This window comes from Thalia democratica, chromosome 4 (genome assembly GCF_965202585.1).
Source record: "Thalia democratica chromosome 4, ktThaDemo2.hap1.1, whole genome shotgun sequence".
NCBI classification, from domain to species: Eukaryota; Metazoa; Chordata; class Thaliacea; order Salpida; family Salpidae; genus Thalia; species Thalia democratica.
Window position 1 is genome coordinate 3,408,673 of NC_139168.1, and position 19,072 is coordinate 3,427,744.

Genomic DNA, 19,072 nt, shown 5'->3' on the forward strand with positions numbered 1-19,072 from the left:
CTTTTATTCAAAACATTTTTATCACTTTTATTTCAAGGTCTATTACGTAAATATTAAAGTATGTATGACTTAATTGCACTGTAGTAAACTAATATTTTTATACTTTTTAAAACAAAACTTACGTCTATAAAACATGTAAAAAAATAAATAAAGTTTGATAAAAGAAAGTTAATTCAAGATAAAGATATGTTTTCTTTATTAACAGTGAAGTAAAATAACGAACTGTTTTAAGAGTAATTGCAATTAACATATAGTTATAGCTAAGTGTTGATTAGTAAAGTGTTATACAGGGTTTTTAATATTGCAATTCAAAAATAGCTCACATAATACGAGATATTATTGGTGTAATACATTTGTATTAATCAAACCTGTTTTTTAAATATTTAAGCAATAATCTTCAAAAGTTTATAAATATATATACCACTTTTAGTTGATATAGTAGAAAATACCATAGCTTTCATTTAACAATTCAAAATTAACTTGCTAGCTTTATTGTTATAGTAATTTAAGTCGCAATTTATCTTAGAACTAAATTGGTGGTTAAGGTTATTTAAACTTTCTTTAGTTATAAAATTAGCACGTGTCGTTTGAATAAATATAAATATGGCGTTAAAAATTTCTAAAAATTGTGTAAATTGTTTAATTAAGTTATACAACTATTTTCAGTTGTTGTTCAACAAGTTGTTCAAACTTACTTCTAGACTTAATGAAAAACGATTACATTACCTTCATTAAATCTTCATGTAGTTAACTAATAAAGATAATATATGTAAACAGTTCTAACAGACCATGCTAATTTCAGTTGTTGTGAAAATTACAAAATGAAGTTCTTGTTATTTCTTGCTTCGTTCTGCTTTCTGGTGACAAACTTATGTTCTGCTAATGGACCAAGTGTAAGTTTTACATTTTACATTAAAAGTTAATTTTTTTTTGTTTTTCAACCATAATAATATGTTTTTTTTCTAGTAATAACATAAAAAGAATATTGTAACTGTTCAATTATTTTATTTTAGCAGGTTAATAAGTACGCTGAGAAAAAATCATTTTGTTAGTTTTCTTAAGTATTTGTATAATATGTTGTTACATATTTTGTAAAAAGAGCTGTCAAAACTTTAAGTTTTTTCGATTTATTAAAGTTCGATTTTTTTAACTGGTATTAAAATATGAAAAAAAATATAAAAATAATTTTCAGTGATGTTAAACGTCATTTTGTTAATTCAGTTAGTATTTGTACAGTATATAATTACATATAGTCTTTTATCAGCTGTCAAAAATTTTTCAGAAAAAAAACGTTATACTTTATAATTTTTTATTAAAACATTTATACATATAAATTAAATTAAAATAACTTTCAGTGATGTACCAAGCTTGTCCTGGTAACAAAGTTGATGGAAATTGTATCAATGCGAACATGGTTCCATATGGTAAATTATTTCAATTGTTAATCTTAACGATAACTATAGTTTAAAAAATTATAATTCTTTTTTATATTGTAAAAAGGAAATAAGTAATGTTATTTTTTAACATTAATAATAGCTAATTTGTTTAATATACATTTTTAGTATACTGCAAGGAGAAACCTGCTAAAAACGATGATCCTCAAATTTGCCTTATGATGAAAAAAGATGGAAATTATGAATACAAATTGGGAGTTGCGTTTGAAATTCAAATTTTTGAAGGTTATTTATGTTTGATGATTGCTAAGAAAGTTACAGGCTGTTAAGTAGCCTCACTTAATATTATACTCAGTTTTTTTTTAATAGAAATTTGACCTATTTGACCATAAAAATAGTACAATATTAATCTGTTATTAATGATTAGTACAATGCAAATTGTAAAAATAGTGATAATTTTTTTATAAAGTTTTAAATACTGATTAAAAAATCAGATAACTATTATGTATGCCTACTTATATGTAACACTAATAATTAAGGCGAAAACGTTTTTTAAGGTAGAGTAAATTACTTTTATAATAATTAAATCAAAAAATTACTAAACTAAAAAATATTTAGAAATATCCTGTTTTTAATATAACGTTCATAGCTTCTTGATTAGTGTGGAAATTAAGAACAGCGAATTTTTGAAAAATTTGACTGAAGATAGTTCTGAGGAAGATGATGTTAAAGATGGTAAGTTTTAACGTATTTAAAAAAAGTTGTATACTAAAATTTAGTTATTATTTGTTTTCTATATTTATTTATTAAATAAAAAAAAGGTAAACTAAACAAATAAAATAAAAATAAAAACTAAAGCTTAGCTATTAGTTTTATGGTCCGAAATTTTTTTCAATGCTAATGCAACAAAAGAAGATTTTGCATTTCCGGAACTACTTAAAATTTTACTTTAATATGTTTCGTAATATTTTTAACCAAGTTAACTAACAAGTAACTTGCTAATAAGAAAATAATTTTACAGAGTTGTAACGAGATGACAGAACTTCTGTTTTTCTTTCTTCAGCAACTAAACTGTTTTTGTTTTGAGTGTTCTGCTGACTAAATATTTAAGTTATAAATTTATTTAAATTGCAATAAGTTGTTAGTAATTTATTTTATGTGTCAGTTTTGTATGTACTTGTCTACTTATGTTGTTTATACGTTGCTTAATAAATTTCAAATCACAATGTTTCGTTGTATTTAACTTCTAGTGATACTTTAATTTCAATGGTTTAGAAAACCAGTTTAGTTTTATTATTAATAAATGATTATTCTAAATTTATTATATCACTAGTGCTTGTTATCTAAGTGTAGAAACAACCCATACAAGTATTACATAATTGAGTGAAAATAAAATCTAGTTGTTATATCAGCTAAATTAAAAGACATGATGATACTAATTATGTTGATATAAAATTTTAAATTAAAAAACGTATTTACCTTAACTATAATAAGAATATAATTTAACTTGATCTAACTCGATAGAATTCGCAATGGCTTGATTTTATTAGCTTGGTTAATGATTATGTGTTTTGATATAAAAGCTACTTATACATGGATTAACAAATTGTTGCTAGTTTTGGAAAAAGTCTACAGCTTTCGACTTTTCAGCAAAATAAATACCTTTTATAAACATAAATTTATGTACTAAAAAACTTATAGTTGGGTCTTAATATGTTTCAAAAAAGTACTTAATGATTAGTTACTTGAATAAGTAAAAGAAAGAATTTGTTATTCGGTCTATAAATTTTTTCAAGGATGATTGATCTATTGTTCAAAAAGGCTACCAATACTTAATCTATTAGTATTTTACCATACATTTTAGTGGCTGATTTTAACTAGTTTCAGATAGTAGCCCTTAAGTTAGTTTGTTGTAAAATTTTAACAATGACCTGAATAATACTTATTTCATAATAGTATAAATATTAACACAATAAATAGTATTTTGAAATTAGTGTCTTATATATGGTTAGCTGTCAAATTTGCACGAGCGTACAAAATTGCACGAGGGGACAAAATTACTATAGTGCGCAAAGAAACTTTTGCACGAGCAGACAATTTTGAACGGGCTTAATTTTTATTATTCTTAATTTAGTTTTTAACTATCACTGTTACCCCTAAATTTCGGTCGGTAAGTTTTTCTTTTATGAACTTTTTTTTTAATATTATTTTCTTTAGTTATTTTTACAATCACTGTTACTCCTAGTACTTTACCTTCGGTCTGTAACTTTTTTTTTCTTTTATTAAATTATCTTAGAGTGTTTTATTTCTGTTTTGTTTTACTCTCGTGCAAAATTGATCCTTGGTACAAAATCGTCTTGGTGCAATAGACCCGTTTCCTTATATATCGGTATCAACATAAACTGGTAAGTTAAGGGCCCACTTTGGTGATAACATAATTAGACTGTTAAAGTAACATTTAGTTGAGAACAATTGTTTGTAGATTTGAGCTTCAGAATTTGCCATTGTTATCATTTAGTATTGTGAATGTTTAAAACACTAAGGTTCGATCAAATCCAGTAATCAAATTAAATTAATTAAAGGGAAATATATTATATGTTAAAGTTTAATTTCAACTGGCTTGAGGTATCATAACATAAAAAACATCAGCTTAATTTATCTACTAGTAAACATATCAATGCTTTATTTAATGTCTACTTATGGTTTTTAAACAATCTGTTGTTAAAGTCTAAAAAATAGGATTTTGACAAATATCTATAACTTACAGATAAAACAAGTACAAAAACTAATCGCTTTAACTTAATGTCTTCTATTTACTAGCAGTGTTCTTTTTTATTACGCCTCTTTCTATTGAATTTTTTTACTTATTTAACATTATTATTTACACACAAAACAAATAAACAAAAACTAATCGAATTTATTTCCATGCGCTCTGTAAAGGCACTGTATATCACGATCAAAAAAATTATGTCACAACTACTGTTAGTCTGTAATAAATAATCATGCAAATTAAATTAATTTTTATTCAGAAGCATGAGAAAAGTGACACAAATATAGAAAAAATGGATTCGAGCGTCTTGTATATATGTAAACTCACTTGTATAATTTCATTTCGTAAAATAATAGAAAAAAAAGGGGGTCGAGAAAAACAAAAACTAGTTTGAAAATAATTTCTATTTAAAAAGAGGACCCACACGCGAAGAAATTTAAAAAATAAACCAAACTTTTCAAGAAAAATCCAGAATTTTTAAGAGAGTTTTGTTTCAACTCGAACCCTAAATAGTAGCAAGTTTAAGAAGAATCGGAAAATTTAATTTTTACTAAAAAGTCTTGAAATTTTAACCCTAAAACTACATTTTATAAATTTGCCCTCACAACAAGAATCCCCCGTATTGAGAGTTGTACTGTGGGGTAATTCCCGGTTTAGAGATCGGATTCTCCGTAGAGGGAGGAGGCGAGGGAGTGGTAATCTAGTGCGTCCTCCGGAGCGTTCGGACCCTCGTACCTGTAAAAATATAAAAATTAATTACATATTCATGTATATATATATATATACACAAATTTAAAAATAAGAAAAGTTGAAAGTCGTCAGATCCAGAGCTTACGGTTACGACTGAAAGATATTTGAATTTCAATCAGAAAGCTTAAATCTGATGATCCAACTACTATGACTAAAACTAGTTTATATTATATTAGTACTATTTATTTATTTATTACAGCTTATATTATTTATGATATCTTATGTTATGATTATTTTTAATTAATAAGAAAGAAGCGAAAGTCTTTAGATCAAAAATTTAAATAAAACCTAGGACACCAAGAAATTGTGATCTGACGATCTAAGTCAATATGAACAATACATTTTTTAATTATATTAAATGTATACATTGGTATTTATTCATCTATTACAGCTTACTTTGACATCCTAGAGATGCAGTATTCAGCCTGATCTGCTGGAAGTTCTTTGCGAAGTTCAGCTGGGGTGATGTAAGGCTGTTGAGAGGAAATAAATGTTAACTAAAAAGTTAGGATATTGGATAATTCTATAAGTATTAAATAGAGATGTTAATAAATATAAAGCAGATCGTTTAGTAACAAATTATTTATTGGAAAAATTATAAGTGATCTTTTGAGGATAAAATTCATTTACAAAAACTTTATGTTCTATCGATATTTGTCGCAGTTAAAAATATTACAAAGAAACAGCTTTTATATTTAAAATTACATCTATCACACAAACCTTATTATCAGCTTAATTTTTTTGCAAACCTTATTATCAGCTTAATTCAATAAATATGATTTTTTTTTTGCAAACCTTGTTATCAGCGAGAACGGTGAACGAATCGACGATCTGCTGTTTGGTATCGGTGTCGGTGTTTTCCCTGGTCATGAAATCTATGAAAGATTGGAAGGTGACGGTACCGGTGCCAGCCGGATCCACCATCGACATTATGCGCTGGAATTCCGCCTCGCCCTATTTATTTATCATAAATATTTAAACTAAATAAATTGCTTAAATTTGCAGTTTTTTAAGATTTTCAATGTGAGCGCTTCTTTTTCCTTATTTTAAAAATTTCGAAAAATAAGGGTTTCTATTGGCAGAGGACATCACAGGTAAATCAACTTTAATACGTTTAACAATTTGAGTTTTTTAAAGCCTTCTACCAATAAAACCGTTTATTTTTACAGATTTTTAAAATTTGAAAAAAAAGCTATCATTTAAGTAATTATACAAAAGTTGAAACTTAGTTTAAAAAGCAGGTTGAAAAGTTAAAACCTTATCTTTCTTTTTTTTTAAGTTTTTAATTCTGATTAGTTTTGAAATAAAATGTTGAAGGTAAGATACGTTAAAATAGAACTTATGATTTCAAAAATTTGAAACTAAAAAACCTTTGTAAATTTTAAAGTTTTATAAGGTTATATAAGGCGCTGTCAACTTGCTTATATTGTTATAAGTTTAAGGCGCAATAGTTATTTACAAATATAATTGGTTTAAAATGCAAACCTTTAAAAAAAAACTATAATGTTTTTGAAATTAAATAAGAAGTTTTGTTAATTTTTTTTATAAAAACTAACTGATTTAAAGTTTTTTCAATTGTTTTACTTTAATCTTTTTATACAATTTCAGTAATTTTCTTTAACTTTAGTATTTTTATTAGGGTTTGCATTTTTGTAAACTTTGCATAAAAAACTTTTAATAACACTCTAAACTCCACTAAAAACACTCATTTGATGCAAAAAACATTTATTACTAATTCAAGCTTAGTTTGTAAGTTCTAATAAATTTTAATGTTTAGTTATTAAAAGCATTCATGAGAGTATATTTCAACTGTTAGCTTACTTTTTTTAGTTTAGAAGCTCTGGAAAGTTTGTAGATAAAGTATTTTTAAAGTTTCAAAAAAAAAAACAAAGTAAGTATAAAGTCATGCTGAGAAATTTATTATTTAAATTTTTAAATTTGAGTTAAAATTGAGTAGACTGAAGAAAAAAAGATACAAAACATTTCATAGAATTTAAAATCATTATCCAGTTATCATTTAGACAAAACAGAGAAAGCTTGCAAGGAAGCCAATTTTTTTACAAAACGTTTTATATCACTTTAGTTAGAAATAATAAAGTCTAGAGAACAAAAGATCACAAATTCATTTCAAAAACACACACTCTACTCAAAGTGCAATAAGTATACAAGTTTGAGATTCAGCATATAAACAGGTCGAGTGTAAAGTAACCACTGAACAGTATATATCAACCGATTTCCGTTGGTTTGTATTGATTAAAAGATTTTGAGCTGCAACTAAAACAGCTATAAATTGAGACGATTTCATTGTAAAATGACAGTAATCAGTTGTTATTTATGTATCGCTTGTATTATAACTTTCATCGAAATTTATTCGTGACGTCATTACAACCCTTAAATGAAATCTCAATAATTTTTAAACTTTATCTTAACACAAAATATTTACATAAAACTTTTTTTTTTGGTTTTAAGAGAAAATTTTTAAGGAGGTGATTAAAACGTACTTAACAAATAAAGTTAAAATAAACTACAAATATGCATAAATAAGAGAAAAAGCTTTTTAAATTTTGCAGAAACATTAAAAAACGGGAGAGAAAAATGATAAGTAGCATAAATGCACTAAACACATTCAAGAAATCACAGCAAAGTAAGAACACATTAAGTGAGAAAGGGAAAAAATTGAACACACAAGTTCAGAACTCAATAAAAGTGTAAAAGCCAAACGTAAAAAGATAAAAAAATTACCAAACGATAGCTTATAGAATAATACACACTCTCTGTATTTCAAAATAATCAATGAGTAAGCACAGCAAAGAAAAATTACTTAAGCTTGAAAGAAAAGTGAAAAGTCAAACACACGTTCAGAACTAAATAAAATTGAAAGTTCAGATGCACTAAAGACAAGCTCAGTACTCAAGAAAGAATTAAAAAATTACCAAACGATAGCCCATAGAAATAAGCACCGCAGCGAAATCGTCAGGTTCTAAATATCCCTTGCGTTTCTAGAAACAATTATTATAAGTAGTCAAAAGGAAAAAGTTTTAAAGATAAGAGATACTATGATATAGAAAAACAAACAAACCTTTGAAGAAACCTGTAAAGAAATAGACAAAAAAAGATGTCGTATATACCAAGTTGAAATGGTATGGGAAAAAAAGAAATGAGATAACAGAGAAGAAATAAGAGGGAAGGAATCAGAGCTTCAGAAAGTTTTTATAAATTGTTTCAATGTTTTTATTTGTCGTTTAACCTTGCTTGCAAGTAAATTGTAGGAAGAATTAATCTACTTTATTTTTCTAATCATTTTATTTCGGTAAAAAACACATTTAAATAAATAAACTTTTTCAAAAAAATATACTTGCAAGCAATTTCAATGGACAAATAAAACCAACGTAATAATATGAATGTTTCATATTAAAACTTTTTTGTTATTGTTTCAAACCTTTTGCTTTTTAAGGTCGCATTCGTAGCCTAACGAGAGAAGACAACCGTTGAACTCTTCTCTGTTGAGTTGGCCACTGTTGTCCTATTATGACGTCATATTAAGTTAATAAAAGAGCATGCAAAATGTTACAAGTTGTTTTTCAAACGTCTATTATGTAAGTTTGATTTACAATTATTTCGGGGGTTCAATGAAAACTTTGTAAATAATACTTTTTTGAAATTGTAATAATAAATTTTCTGCAGTCGAAAAGTTTTTTTTTATAAACCTTTTTTAGTTTAAGTCGCATTCAAAATAAAAGATATTTTAAACGCAAGTCAATTGAAAAACTTAAGTTAAGATTGTTAACTTTTATTATTACAACCAAAACATTATTTAACAAGTTTTTAAAGAACCCATTTAATAATATAAGTAGGTATAAGTATAACATGCCAAGTTAATATTTCAGCACATTTAGTTTCCACAGTCTTTTTGCAGCATCGCAGCAAACTGTCAAGCTACGGAGACAATTTGTGTGTCTCTTTTTTACATTTCCCATTTAAAACCTTTCAGTTTATATTGAAACTACAAAATCAATTTAATAAGCCACCATAACAGCTTGGATTTGTACTAAAAAATCTAAAAAAGAGCTTCACACAAGTATTTAGTAGAACTTTCATGCCTAGTAATTCACCATATTTACATTCTAAATAAAAATTCACAGAAAACCAATGTTGGTAACAAATATGCCTTTTTGAAATATAGTCATTAAATTAATATATATTGCAGTTTTTTAAAGATTAATAGTGCTTTTATTAGCAAACATGGTTTTCAAGGAATTTCAATTTAGAATATCAATATGGATCTTTTTATTAATGGAGCCACTGTTCATGCACAGTTTTTCATTTCACCTCTTTCTGATCAGTGACGTCTAACAATCCCTGTGTTATCAGCACTCCTCTGAAATTCTCTGAACTTATCGTACCGTTCTCATCCTTTCATTAGTACAATATATATTTGATTAATTTAAATTGTTATTTAAATATGAATACTAATTTTTCTTATTATTTGTAATTTCAATTGTTAACTGAAAAAATTTAAAAATTTATGATTACATATTATTTTGATAAAATCAGATTGATTTAATGATTTAAAAGTTTAACTTTTAGAAATTTCGAATTAAAAAAACTTTATCTTATGTAAATATTTAAGGCAATTATTAATAAAACTTATTGTTGATTGAAAAAAACCAGTAAATTTTTATTTAATATTATCTAAGCGTGCAATTTTATACAAGTTCAACCTAGGGTGACTAAACATGAATAGAAAATCTTTATTTAACATTTTAAACTATTTTAACATTTCTATAAAAAGCTTAAGAGTAATTTAAATTAATCTATTACTGTATTTTACTTACTGCTTAATTGTTTTGTTAAATATAAACTTTCTTAAACCCTTATTTTATAGATAGTAATTCTTAAGTAGTTTTTAAATAGTAAGTCAAGATTGTATATGACAAACAGTAAGTGTTAACTACATTTTAGTAAATTTTTGTAAACCTTTTAAGATGTATTACTTAGTAAAATATAAATACAAATTAAAAATAAGCTTTCTTGTTATTTAAAAGTTTGCTTTAATGAGCTTTAAAAATATTCAATAAGAAAAATAAAGTTTTATTTAAGGTTAAAATTAAACAACTTGAATTTAGTCACCACCTCTAAACTCTTACAGTATTTTTCACATAAAATAAAAGAAAACTTTGTGGGTAATAAAATAAAAAAACAGAGAATTTTTATCGTCAAATCCCCCTAACTCTGGTGAAATGTTAAAATACTTCTAATTGAAAAATACATTTAGCAAGAGTTTAAAACTAGTGACTTAAATGCTGATTTCAAATCAATGTTTAGTTTATTTTAATAAAACTTTTTAAACTGACTCAAGTTAATTTTAAAACTCTTTTAGCATTAATTTTTTAATTTCATTTTATTCTACTAAATTTCAAACCCTGGAACAATATTAAGATATTTTTCATTGAAAAAATACATACAGTAAGATTTAAGAAGGAATGACTGAAGTATAGCATTTCGAATATATTTTTTATTAGTTTTAGCTAAAATATATTAAACTCTTACTTAAATTTTTATTTTTTTTACTGATTATTTAATTTAATATATATCAAACAAATTTTCTAACCCTGTCGAAATGCTGGAATGAGTTCCTGTACTCGTTCATCTGGTCCTTGGTCAGTCCCTTGGCGTCCCTCATCAGGATCTGGTTCTCCACCTCGTTGATGGTCTGCGCCACCGTCTGCTTCAGGTGCTCCCAACCCACCCTCAGGTGCTCCATCGTGTACGCGGTCAGGTGGTTGTCGAACACCAGCGATTCTTGCAGTTGCTAGAAAATAATTATTTTTTCAAAGCATTTACATGGCATATACGGTGGTTTTGGAATGACAAGGGTTCTTGCGGTTGCTGTTTGAATATTTTAATTAGTTTCTACTTATGTAAACAGTTAAGTTATTGTAAAATACAAGTGATTATTGAATTGCTAGAATATATTTATTTATATTAATATTTTTTATTCGTGTAAACGGTGGTTGTCGGATACCAAGGATTCTTGCAATTGTTGTTTGTTTATTATTTAGTTTATTATTAATCTGTATACTTATTTTGCTGTAAGGTTGTTTATTTAATATCTCAATTTTACAATGTTATTTTTATTATTCTTTGTAAACTAGTTGCAGTTTTTTGATTACTAAAATAATAAAAGGATTACATCATTAATATATAAAACTATGCACAATTTGTTAAAGAACTGAATCTCGACTAAACTGATCATAATTATATCAATATTGTAATATATTTATACGTTGTGTAACCTACATGTAGGTTCATTAATTGTACAAGAAAAACTTTGTTAGCTGTGGTAACAACAACTTCTAAATTATCCTTCTGATCAAATGGAACTAAATCTTATGTACATATATTTAAATTTCAGTTTGAATTTATAGTAAAACAGTATACAAGTGTTTGTTAATAAACAAGATGACGTCACTACGAGTTTTAGAAGCAGTCCATGTGGGTATTAAAAGAACTTTTAAGAAACTTAACAACTGGTAAACTTGTTTGAGAAGGGTTACCAGCTTTGATGTAAAACAAAAGTTTATAAGCTGTGTAACATCAGCTTTAAAATTGGAGTACAGAAGAATTGCACATGAAATACTGCCTTAATTTTCAATTTCAGGCTGTATTTATAGTAAAATAATATACGAGTGTTTGTTGGAAAGCAATTTGATGTGACCACGAGCTTCAGAAGCAATCTAAACTTTGACATTCTTAAATTTTTCAAACTATTAAACGTTTTATAAATTTAAGCTTTTCATAATAATATAAAACAAAAATTTATTGTGTTGAACTCAATACGTAGAGTTCTAAATATTTAGTTTAGGGGCTTAATTTTAGCATGGTACGGACATGTTTAAAAACTGATATTAATAAACTTAAATCAGGGTTTTCCAGGACGAACATTGTTTTCTACATTGTTTAAAAATAACTAAACAAGCTACTATTGTTTCTAAATAAACTGAATAATAAAATTTGTTGCTTAAATCAATAACTTATACAGTGATTTTAAATCATTTATATGTTTTTATAAACCTGATTATATCCTTCCAATTCGTCCATTTTAGGCTTGTATTAAGACTTTTACATAAAATTTTTAATTATTTATATTTATTAAGCTGGTAATATTATTCTAACGCGTCCATTTTAGGCTGACAAGAATATTTTTGTACAAATATATACTAATTATTTTATGTTTATTAACCTGATTGTATCCTTCCAATTCGTCCATTTTAGGCTTGTAAGCGTCCATTCTCTGTTGGAATTCCTTGAGTTGGTTGACGACATTTTCCAAGGTTCCTGACAAATCCATGGCAACAGTTGAAATTTCCTGTGAAAATTTATTTGATTAATTTCACGAATTACTAGCTATTAAGATTATTCCTCAAAAACCAGTTTGATTAATTAATTAATGATTTATAACAATTTAATAAGTCTTACTAATACATATAAATATTCAACTAACATGAAATATTTAATATAAAACAAACTTATAAATAAATAAACAAACACGAGTCTTATCCTTAGTAGATATTAATCTGAGTACAAACAAACAACCAACATGAGTTTATATTTAAATCATATACCTAAGAATTGGGTTTAAATACTTAATATAAAACAACTAACATGAGTTTTATCTTTGATAGATATTTAACAAAATAAAAATACTCATTATAAACAACCAACATGAGTTTTATCCTTGATCCAGGGACCGAGTTCGTTGGCGAGTTATAATAAATACTATTTTATTATTAAATATAATAAAACAAACATGAGTTTTATCCTTGATCCAGGGACCGAGTTCGTTGGCGAGTTATATTAAATACTATTTATTATTAAATATAATAAAACAAACATGAGTTTTATCCTTGATCCAGGGACCGAGTTCGTTGGCGAGTTATATTAAATACTATTTATTATTAAATATAATAAAACCAACATGAGTTTTATCCTTGATCCAGGGACCGAGTTCGTTGGCGAGTTATATTAAATACTATTTTATTATTAAACATAATAAAACAAACATGAGTTTTATCCTTGATCCAGGGACCGAGTTCGTTGGCGAGTTATAATAAATACTATTTTATTATTAAATATAATAAAACAAACATGAGTTTTATATTAAATTCATATACCTAGGAATTGGGTTGAAATATTTTATATAATAAAACAAACATGAGTTTTATCCTTGATCCAGGGACCGAGTTCGTTTGCGAGCACCGCGAACTGAGATCTCAATCTGTCGTGGTTCTGCTGCTTGGTGAGTTCCTGCTGAAGCGACTGGTCTCTCTTCGGGACGAGTTCGCACACTGCGTTCCATTTCGATTCGAGTTCCTAATAAAGGTTGTACTTTTTAATTTATTTGCCTTTAAACATGTTTATAAACGATTATATACCAAGTTATATATTAACGAAGCTAAGTTTATAAATTTTTAAGAACACTTATTCAAAATATTTCTACCTAACTAAAAGAGAAATAGTTTGAAAAATAGTAAAAATATTTTTGATCATACTTTTTTTTTTGTTTCTTAATGATGCATTCAAGTAAATAAACTTCATAATGTCAGAACTGGATAAAACTTGAACAGCATATATTTCATTCATAATCAATATATAACAAACTTATACCTCAGGGTTGATAGAAGAGTAAGCGTTTTCAAGAACGGCGTCACTCAAGTTGTATTGTTCCTGAACTTTCTTGATATTGTTCAAGATTCCAATTATTCCTTCTTTTTCCTGTCTGGCGTCAGGAAGTGTTTGCTTGAAACTGTCGTGAGCCAAGATCAGGTCCTGTAGAGTATTAATAACAACATTTATTTTTATTATTATTATTTATATATAAAACTAAATGAAATTACCAAAAGCAGACTCTGTTTGAGGAGAAATGTTTATATTTTTAATTAATCACTTTAATTACTACTTTTAAGATATAACTATACAAATTACAAATTTAACACAATTTAAATACTTAGCAGTAAAGTTTTAAGCCCTTTTAATTTGCTTTCATATAAATTTTATTATTAGAGATTGCATTTAGTTTAATACTAAATTATCAAAAATACTTTGGATCCTTTATTTAGATACAGACAAGTGTTTTTTAATAAAAAAGTTTTTAACATTTTATTTTGGTGCAATAACATTCAGTTTACTTTTAAATTATAAAATAAATTCAATTTTAAAAAAACCAGTTTAACAACTAAAACTTCATTATATTATAAATTAAAAGTTGAGGTTTTAGTGCAGAAGTGTTAATCAATAAAAATTAAAATTAGTCTTAAAAATTCAATAAATCAATAAACTTAAGTGCGAAGTAGTTACAAGAAAGATTACTTGTTTAGCTTAATTGTCAAACTAAACCTCTTTTTATGTTAAAAAACCAATTCAAAAAATATAAATCAAGGTTATTTTAAGTTTTGTGGTTAAAGAACTTTTAATAAATGTATACAATAACCAATATGTATTGTAAACTAACAAAAATCAGTACTCATTTAATTATGCAAAGATATACCAATTTAATCACTAAAACATTTCCTGATTAACAACTACCATAGCTACTACAAACAAAAAATTTAAATATTAAGTATTTTAAAAACTTTATTTTACCAGTATAACTATTTCATTATTTTTAACTTTATTGAACAAGATTTAAAATAGTTAAAACAATTATACAAAGTACTAAGTTTTTTTTTTCTAGACCTACTCATTCTAAATTTGTACTTTTTAAACAAACAAATAAGAGTATATAAAATAAATGAATAAAACTTTCTTGCAAATAATTTCTTTTGGTAATTTTGCTTTCTCTTTTATTCAACTTGAAATACTTTTTCTTGCAAATCTTTCTAAAATATTTCTGTAATAAATAAAAACTAGTTCTATCTAAACTATTCCTGTAACGAAAAAAAAAATTAAGTTATTCTGCTTATTCTGTTAAGTCCATAACAAAAAAACATTATTTTATACTAGTAATCAACAAAGTATACTTCACTATCTAATTCTTGTGAACTATTTTGGTATTTATCCATTTTTTTAAATATACTATTTATCAACTTAAATAACTCAATAATCTAATTACAAATAACACTAAATTCAAAAAATTAAATAAATAAACTGATTCTTTTATAACTTCTCAGAAACTTTTAAATTAAAACTAAATTTTCTGGATCAGATAACGAAATTTTCTCAACCTGTTGTAAAACTCTAAAATTATGTCGCAGGTTTAATTTAACTTGTAAATAAAATATAATCAATTAAAATTTAAAGATGTAAAGAAAACATTTTACTTACCTTAATTTCTTTAATGGTGTGAACAATGAACATGTCTTCCAAGTCCTCCATAGCTGAATCCATCCAGTTGTTGAAGGGAGCTGCTCTCTTGGCAAAGTCCAAATGCTGGGTTTCAATAGACTCCAAGATTTGCTCCATGTTCTAATTGGATTTAATATGTTACACATGTATTTATTTATAACTATAATATATTTTTATTATTTAATTGCAACCAAAGATGATATAAAAGGTGTTGTTTTATTTAAATTTTTCTATTTGTATTTGCTAAATGTTGTATTAATGTGCTTAAACTGTTTGATAACAAAATTTTAGTACATAAGTCTCTTTTATGATAAATTTATTACTTTTTCTTCTACACAGCAATTTAGTTTTGTTAAACACTTTACTACATAACTATATTTATGTATTTTTAAGAAAAATGTTTAACAAGTTGTTCTATTTTTAATAAACACTTCAGTTTTTGAACAATTTGATAATTAAAACTAATGTAAGATCTGGCCGCCAAGTACTAAATACTTGAAACATCAAACAAATTATGAAGTGACTTCAATTTTTAGAGTGTAATTGAATGTTTATTATGTACAATTGATGTATTAAAATTGAAATTTAACACGTCTTTGAAGTTATTTGACAATGTACCTTGATTATATTATGCAAGAATTAACAAATTTATACCTAGTATACTACTCTTATATTTCAAAACTTGCACGATGTTAAAAATTCTTTCAAACATATCTAAATATATATTAGAAGAACAAACTTCGAGGTTGAATCTTCTCTTTTGGGTGGCGTCTCCCAAAGTTGACCATTCCTGACAAATGTTGTCGCAAATTTCACGAATTTTCATTGAATCATGGTGCTCCAATTCACTATAAGTATTGATATTCTTATTATTAAATAAAATAATTTAAAAAATATTCTAACTATTAAAAGTACTGAATAACATTTCCGATAATATTAATACTTTTATCAAACATTATTAACTATAAGAAAATTCAATCTAAATTTAATTAATATTGATTAAATTAATTTGTTGTACTTTAATTTACATCAGTTTTACATTTTATATTTTTTAAGAAAAATTGGCTTTTACAAAAACTATTTTGTAAATTTTTAAAATCATTAAAACAAAATTTGTTCAACTTATGTTATAATTATTAAACAACTAACTAAAGTTCCTGGGCAATCTGAACAATTTGTTCAACTCTGTCTTGATGGGCGGCCAAATCTGATTCGAATGCTTCGTGTTTCTTCTTAAGAGCCTGGAAAAATTATCTAAAATTAGTTTGTGAATTTTTTCATCATTGTAAAGTTTCGCATGTAGACAGCTTAGTCTTTAAAAGAAAAGTTACACCTTGTAATTTATAAGTTTCAAATTATTTGAATGTTTATGTTTGCATTTACTTTTGTGCAAACTAAATAAATTAATAAAAATTAAAAAACACAGTTTACGAAATATTATAAGCTTTTTATAAAACTAAATGATATTTCAAAATGCGCACACAAGTTGTTTATAATGCGTAATGTTTACGTTTGTTACAAGAATGTTGAACTTTTTATTGCGTCATAAATACACGCTTTAATGTATACCAATGCAAGGTTATTTTCCGTATATACTGTAAATATTACTTATAAAATATTAGTTTTGCTATTTTGAAATTACCAACGCAAGGTGATGTTAAACTTAAGTCCGTTATACTTTGTGTAAAAAAATTTATATTGCAAAATAAAATTTTCTAAATATTAGTACGATTGTACATATTTACTTATATTTAAAAATACTTATGTATTTTAGTATTATTTAGCTGTATATTCGGTAATGTTAAACTTAAGTCTGTTTTACTTTCTGTGAAAAATTTTCTATAGCAAAAAATTAAAAAAGAGCTAAGATTATACATATTTACTTATTTTAAATAATGTTATTGTAATTTAATTGTATACGCGGATAGCCTCATTAAACAAAACGTTTTTAATATCATAAAATTTTGAAAAACAAATATCAATACACATTTACATCAACTCAAGTGTAAAATTAATAAAATGGTACTTAGAATCTCATTCAACTGTTAAGAGCAATTCTTATAACTTTTGTATATACATTTTTTTTTGCTATTTACCTTCAATTGCGTAAATGATCAAGTTTTGTAATCATACTTATTATATATATATATATATATATTTAATACTTACCTTCAATTGCATGAGCGAGCAAGTTTTGTAATTAATATTTTTTACTCATTTGTTTAACACTTACTTTCAATTGCGTAAATGATCAAGTTTTGTAATCATATTATATATATGTTTTTTAATACTTACCTTCAATTGCATTAGTGAGCAAGTTTTGTAATCTTCATCTTCCAGCATGGCAACTTTACCGTCAGTCCAAGTTTCGTGGATCTTCGCTTTGTGGTAAAACTTCTTGGCGAGATGGTCCAATCTTTCCAATCTGTAAAAAATACATAAAGATTAATTTAACGAAAATATAAATTGTAAATAGCAATACTTTTTAAGCTTAGTAACATCTAGCATAAATCTACATTTCATATTTCAGATCTCTCCAATCTGTATGGAGAAAAAAATAATATCAAGCCCAGCTATTTTAATCTCAACAATTTGTATAGTATGAAAAAACTCTTTTTGTTTTAACAATTAAAAATAGAAACATATTTTTAAGACAGTGTTATCTAGCGTGTATCTACATTTCTTGTTTTACGATGATTTTTTTGAGTATTTGACATAATATTAGTTGTCCATTAAAAAGTTTCAGAGTTATTCTTATTGACCACACATTACGAATATGCATTAATATGTTCTTCTTAATTTAAGCTTCATTTATTTTTAGCTGAGGATGCGAAATAATACGTATTGCTTGTATGGAGCCTTCTAATCTTACTTTAGATTTCACATAAGTTTATTTAATAATTTTTTTAAGTAATGTAAACCATTTTTAAGCACATGAAAAAATTATATCTAAACAGATAATCTTAAATATAAACATATTATAATCGCTTCAATCTGTTACAGCAGTATATATTTAAATAAAGAGTATAAATTTAATATTTTTAATCTGTAATTACATTCGTTTTAAATACTAATTAAAGTCTTTTTATATGACTAACTTCGTAGATATATGTTTATTACATGGTTTATGTCACTTATCATACTTAAGTACATAAACCATGATTAGTTGTCTAATAAAACAAAAATATTCAACTCGAAGTAAGTTTAAACAAATGCAATAAATGTACAAAAATTAAATATTAAAAACATAAAAAGAAATTGTTTATTGAAATCATATTTAACGCATACCATTTTTCTGAGAATTTTAATTCCTTAGAAAGGCGCAAATAACAAATTTAAGTTTAAATTTTGCCCGAGGACAAATTTATTTAATTTGATGACAATTTGAATTTGCGGTTTCAATTATATTGGAAGGAAAATAAATAAACTTTTACTGCATTTTTTATGTATTTGGTAAACTTAATTAAATGAATACCAGTACATACTTTAGTAGTATGTTACATGATTGATGATATTTAAAAAGGTTTATGTGCATTGTAAAAGCTAAAAGCAAAATCATTTATCACTATATTTTTCATCTATTAAAAATTCATTACCTGAACATTTTTACCAGTGTCTGTAAAGTACATTTATCTTCATTAAGCAATTGTAGTTTTGTAAAAAACGAAAAGGTTGCTAACTATTACAAAAATTACTAGTCTTTTTTTCAATAATATTAAAACGAGCTCTTTTTCAACTAATTTGAACATGCGATGTTTGGTGATCTTAATATTTTAGTTAGCTATTCAAATGACAAGTATTTCAGTTTATTTCT

At 25.4% G+C, this 19,072-nt stretch overlaps 1 protein-coding gene across 6 annotated transcripts in view; it reads right to left on the bottom strand.

Moving 5' to 3' along the window:
- Positions 1-4,295: 4,295 nt before the first annotated feature.
- LOC145834674 (alpha-actinin-1-like) overlaps positions 4,296-19,072 on the bottom strand; it is a 35,810-nt gene continuing 21,033 nt past the window's right edge. For 3 of the 6 annotated variants that reach the window (XM_082942163.1, XM_082942168.1, XM_082942167.1), the window contains 12 exons: positions 17,554-17,683; positions 16,408-16,499; positions 15,998-16,106; positions 15,238-15,378; positions 13,582-13,743; positions 13,129-13,287; positions 12,158-12,283; positions 10,526-10,726; positions 9,244-9,327; positions 5,710-5,868; positions 5,311-5,387; positions 4,296-4,899 (listed from right to left, as the gene is read on the bottom strand). In XM_082942163.1, coding sequence (XP_082798289.1) covers positions 4,818-4,899; positions 5,311-5,387; positions 5,710-5,868; positions 9,244-9,327; positions 10,526-10,726; positions 12,158-12,283; positions 13,129-13,287; positions 13,582-13,743; positions 15,238-15,378; positions 15,998-16,106; positions 16,408-16,499; positions 17,554-17,683 — 1,522 coding nt within the window. In that variant the 3' untranslated portion in view covers positions 4,296-4,817. Of the gene's footprint in view, positions 4,900-5,310; positions 5,388-5,709; positions 5,869-7,847; positions 7,914-8,353; positions 8,438-9,243; positions 9,328-10,525; positions 10,727-12,157; positions 12,284-13,128; positions 13,288-13,581; positions 13,744-15,237; positions 15,379-15,997; positions 16,107-16,407; positions 16,500-17,553; positions 17,684-19,072 lie in introns of all 6 variants that reach the window. The other 3 variants (XM_082942165.1, XM_082942166.1, XM_082942164.1) reach the window with 2 other exon arrangements.